Raw genomic sequence first — 4608 nt, 5'->3', positions numbered from 1 at the left:
AACTGCAGTAATTTTTACAAGTTATTTATTGTTATTTGTTACTATAAACGAAGACTGTTGTGCGCACGTTGTGCGATTGACGCTCTGTATGAGATTTTAACACCCATTAACTGCGGACACTTTTTAGCGTGGACACGATGTCTATTTGTTGGTAGGTCAATGAATTTATTTCACAGAATGCTATTATTGTAATTAAACTAATATATTTTATGTATTTGTGTGTTGTTAGAGGACGGAAAAAAATAAAAGTGTATGCTCAGATCTTAGCATTTGGTTATGTAATGCATTATGTAAATAATGAACGACTTAGCCTAAGATATTTTTGTGATCTTGACGTGCTAAATGCCTAGAGGATGGAAAAAAATAAGGCTATATTTTACGTGCTTGCATCGTGGTTATGGCCTCGATGCGGGTTTGTGACAAGAGCTTTTGAATCTTTGAATGTAACACCATAAACAACAACTTTGTTCCATAACTTTTTACAAAACTTTTTTTTTGTTTTCCTTCGTTCTGCATGGAACAGGCGAAAGAGAACATACTGCCTAATAAATTTACCAAAAATAATCTTTTCAGTTTTTGTTGTAATCGTTGGTTGTCAGGTTGTTACGTAAACAGATAAACAGACAGGTGTCAAACAGAGGACATATTATTAACTTCAATGTTTAAAATCGTATTATTTCAGGTATGGGTGGTGTCAGGAGTCCTTGTAAACATGATGGCTCAAGGCGCAGTGGTAAGCTACGTGTTCAGCCTGATGCCGGCGTTACAAGGACCTGATTCTCCTGTGGAGGTTGATCTACACACTGCTTCGTGGATTGGTAAGTTACATTACATTAAGCTAATGCGCGTTGACTACGCTGACTTCCCTGGGAAGAACGAGCAAGAAACTTTAGGGATTGCCCTTTTCAAATAATCTTAAATGCTATGGAATACACTTTGAATCAAATTTGCGTAGATTCTGGAGCCGTGTCATCTTTCCATACATCTTTATCTAACACGTAGTCTTCAATTTTGTAATACGACTTTTCTAACAAAATATTTTTAATGTACTTTTTAAACTTAGGAAATGATAATCTTAATATATGCTCCGGAATCTTATTTTAAAAACGCATACAGTTCCCCATAAAAGAGTTGTTTACCTTGGTTAAACGAAATCGTGGTACCATGAGTTTGGACTTATAATCCCGTAAGACATTATACTATGGAATTATGTATATTTTTACGGGCATATAAAATATTTGAGTAAATGTACTGTGATGCCACAGTCATGATACCAGTCTCCTTAAACTTTTCTCTGAGCGAAACCCGAGAGCCTAGACGGTACACAGAACGAATCGCTCGTTTTTGCAATAGAAATATGGTTTGAATATCTGCCGCTTTACCCCACATGAGAATCCCGTAGGACATTATACTATGGAAGTAACCAAAGTAAACAAGTCTAGCAGTACTAACATCGGTAAGCTTACGTATTCTGCGGACTGCGTATGCAGCGGAGCATAATCTGCTGGTCAGGGAAGATATTGGAATTAAGCAATAAATTGTTAGCATTAAACCAATAAACTATCTTAGAGAGGGTATCATTAATATGGTCATAGTTAATGTCATGTCTGTATGTTTTAAAAATCAAGGATGTGTCGTTAGCAAACAATACTATTTCGCAATGGTCCGAAACAAAGAATGGCAGATCATTAATACAAATCAGAAATAAGAAAGTTCCGTCCAATTATTGAGCCCTGTGGAACACCCATTTTTACCGAAGAACCCAAAGAAGTCACTCCATTTATGTCTACTTTCTGAATTCTACCATATATTCGTTGAGATATGACGAGACAAGTTCCGACGCCTTGCCATTTACACCGTAATATTCTAGCTTCCTAATAAGAGTAATAAGATTAACGCAATCAAATGCCTTTGAGAGGTCACAGAAAACACCAATAGCATTCTGGGACCTTTCCCAAGCATCAAAGATGTGTTTTAGTAACGCTACCCCCGCATCGCTAGTCGATCTACCACTAGTAAAACCGTATTGTTCACTATGAAAAATATGATTCCTACCGAAATAGGACAGTAATTGAGTCAGCATAACCTTTTAGAATATTTTACTTAAAGCTGGTAAAATTTAAATGGGCCTATAGTTGCTAGGATCAACTTTCCTTTCAACTGCTTTTAAATTAGGGAATAACCTTACTGAATTTCATAAAATATATTGTATTATAAGTTTTCATACCATATAGCTCATACAAACGAGACCTGCTCTTATGAATACCTACTGTTGCCCAGTCGTTGAATTTAGTCTCTCTATGGAAAGTTAATGTTTTCGATTTAAATATATTATCAAATTCATTTTTAATTAAACCAAATATCGTGCTATATAAAGTATTTGTAACCTCCGGTATATGGGGTAGGGAATTTAAACTATTGCCGATATTATTTTGAAATCTTCAATCAAACGTTAACATTTTCGATTGTTGAGTTAACTTTCATATGAGCCTTAATTTTGTTGACTGGAAATATAGGCGTTAAAATACAGAATTTGCATCAAAATTTGTTTTCTTTGTCACTATTAAAGAACTTCTTTACCATATCACAGAAAGATTGAGGAAAATAAATGTTATGATGTGACCATAACATGACACATACAGAGATCGGTAGTGGGTTAAAACCCAATCAGCCCGCCCGGGTTTTGACTGGGTTTTCACCTAAAGTACCAAATTTTAACTAATTTCTGCACAAAATCGTGGGAAGAAACGGCAAATACGGAATTTGTATAATTCCATACTCACACGATATAAAAAATCTTTTTTAGACGAAAAACAGGCAACTCCACACAGTACTCACCTTGAAATCATGTGGATTCTGATTACTAAGTATGTACATTACGGTTCAATTTTTTTGGTGTGAACCTGCTACAAATATTCAATAATGACAGCGCAGAATACTGGTTTCTATATTCTGAGAAGTATCCCAGAGAGAATGCCGTTACTCTATGTTTTAGATTTAGAAATCTGAAGTAAGGCTTTTCTCAAAGATATTATTAACCTAGACCTAGTATGTAGTATAACTATAAATGGTAATTTATTATTATTACTTTTATTTTGCAGCGTCCTGTGTTGGCCTGGCCGCAATACCAGGATTTTTTCTGGCATCCGCCTTTATGGATCGTTGGGGGCGAAAAATCACACATATGTTGTTAATCCTGCCCGGAATTATCGGTTGGACATTAATCTACTACGCAGCATCAGTAGCGGCATTTTTAATTGGACGGATTCTATGTGGTATCACAGTGGGAGCTACAGTTATTCTTGGACCCATTGTCATTGGTGAATGTTCTAGTCCGAACCTTAGAGGAATGTTCCTGAACCTTAAGACAGTTTCGGTATGTCTGGGCAGTACGATTGTCCATATACTTAGTAATTATGTTTCGTGGAGAATGATAGCTTTGTTAGCTGTCATACCTTATATTTATGCGTTGTTAAATGTCATGACCTGGTATGAAACACCTGCTTTCCTGGCTTATAAGAAGGAGTTTGGAAAAGCTGAGAAATCGTTCTTCTGGCTTAGAGGACATGACGACAAATCAAAGAAGGAACTAAATGAATTAATAAGATCACAAATGAATAAGGTCGACAATCAGAAAGTCACAACTTTTATGGAAGACATTGTAGATTTCTTTAAGAAATTTACAAGAAGAGACTTTTTATTTCCGATTCTTATATTAATTTCCGGTACCTTACTTTTTGAAGTATCTGGAAGACATTTTTTTCCTGCTTACGCGGTAGATATCACAGGAGAGGTAACAGGTAATAATTCCCATTCTTTTTACTACATATTAGCTATGGACCTGATTATCACCTTAAGCGCTACATTTTCTTCGTTATTAGTAAAAATCATGAAAAGACGGACATTACTCTTTACCACGGGGTGGGCAGCAGTTATAACAATTGCTATTACTTGTACTTACCTGTTTCTTGCGTCTAAGGATGTGATATCGAGAGACAGACATTGGATTCCCATTTCATTGTTCGTGGTGTACTTTGTGTTAGTGAACTTGGGATGTACACCAATTCCTTTGGCATTTTTTGGAGAAATTTTACCTTTAGCTCACAGAGCAGTAGGATCTGCGCTTCTTGGGGTCATTGTATCGTGCGCTTTGTACTTGGTTCTACACGTGACTCCCTTTCTACTGGTTAATGTTAAGGTATTTGGAACTTTTGCAGTGTTTGGAGGTAGTATGGCGGTGTTACTCTCGATATTGTACTTTGTAGTGCCAGAGACCAAAGATAGAACGTTGCAGGAAATTGAGGAGTATTTTAATTATGGAAGGTTCAAAGATGATGAACAGTTTGAAAAAGGAGATGAGGCATCTAAAGTTGTCATGCTTCCTGAGACTGAAGTGAAGTTATGAGCTAGTTTTAACGACCTTTGTGGCCCATAGATTAGTGCTCTTGGCGCTAAATAAGGAGATCCCGGGTTTGAATTCCGACGGAACAGGTTTAGGAAAAATATTGTTTTAAATTGATTTTGATCTGTGTGTTTTTAGGTGAAGTTACTTCGGAACTTGATTTTTACCGTTTGTCGCATTTGATAATTATTAGCTGTAGGGTTGAT

General features: G+C 36.2%; 1 protein-coding gene across 1 annotated transcript; it reads left to right on the top strand.

The window, feature by feature from the left end:
• The first annotated feature begins 397 nt into the window (after positions 1–397).
• On the top strand, positions 398–4405 carry LOC113228246 (facilitated trehalose transporter Tret1-like). Its single transcript, XM_026461512.1, has 3 exons — positions 398–412; positions 683–818; positions 3102–4405. The coding sequence occupies exons 1-3, from the start codon at positions 398–400 to the stop codon at positions 4403–4405; spliced, it is 1455 nt and encodes a 484-aa protein (XP_026317297.1).
• The last annotated feature ends 203 nt before the right edge of the window (positions 4406–4608 follow it).

Source organism: Hyposmocoma kahamanoa, unplaced genomic scaffold, assembly GCF_003589595.1.
Source record: "Hyposmocoma kahamanoa isolate Upper Pololo Valley unplaced genomic scaffold, ASM358959v1 224, whole genome shotgun sequence".
Classification (NCBI taxonomy): Eukaryota; Metazoa; Arthropoda; class Insecta; order Lepidoptera; family Cosmopterigidae; genus Hyposmocoma; species Hyposmocoma kahamanoa.
The sequence above is the reverse complement of the archived record's forward strand: the minus strand, read 5'-3'. Positions and strand labels throughout refer to the sequence as shown.

Bases quoted from the DNA above. Each gene is read 5' to 3' on its own strand.
- LOC113228246 (XM_026461512.1), top strand. The intron at 819-3,101 runs GTAAGTTACATT...TTTATTTTGCAG, and splicing joins ACACACTGCTTCGTGGATTG to CGTCCTGTGTTGGCCTGGCC.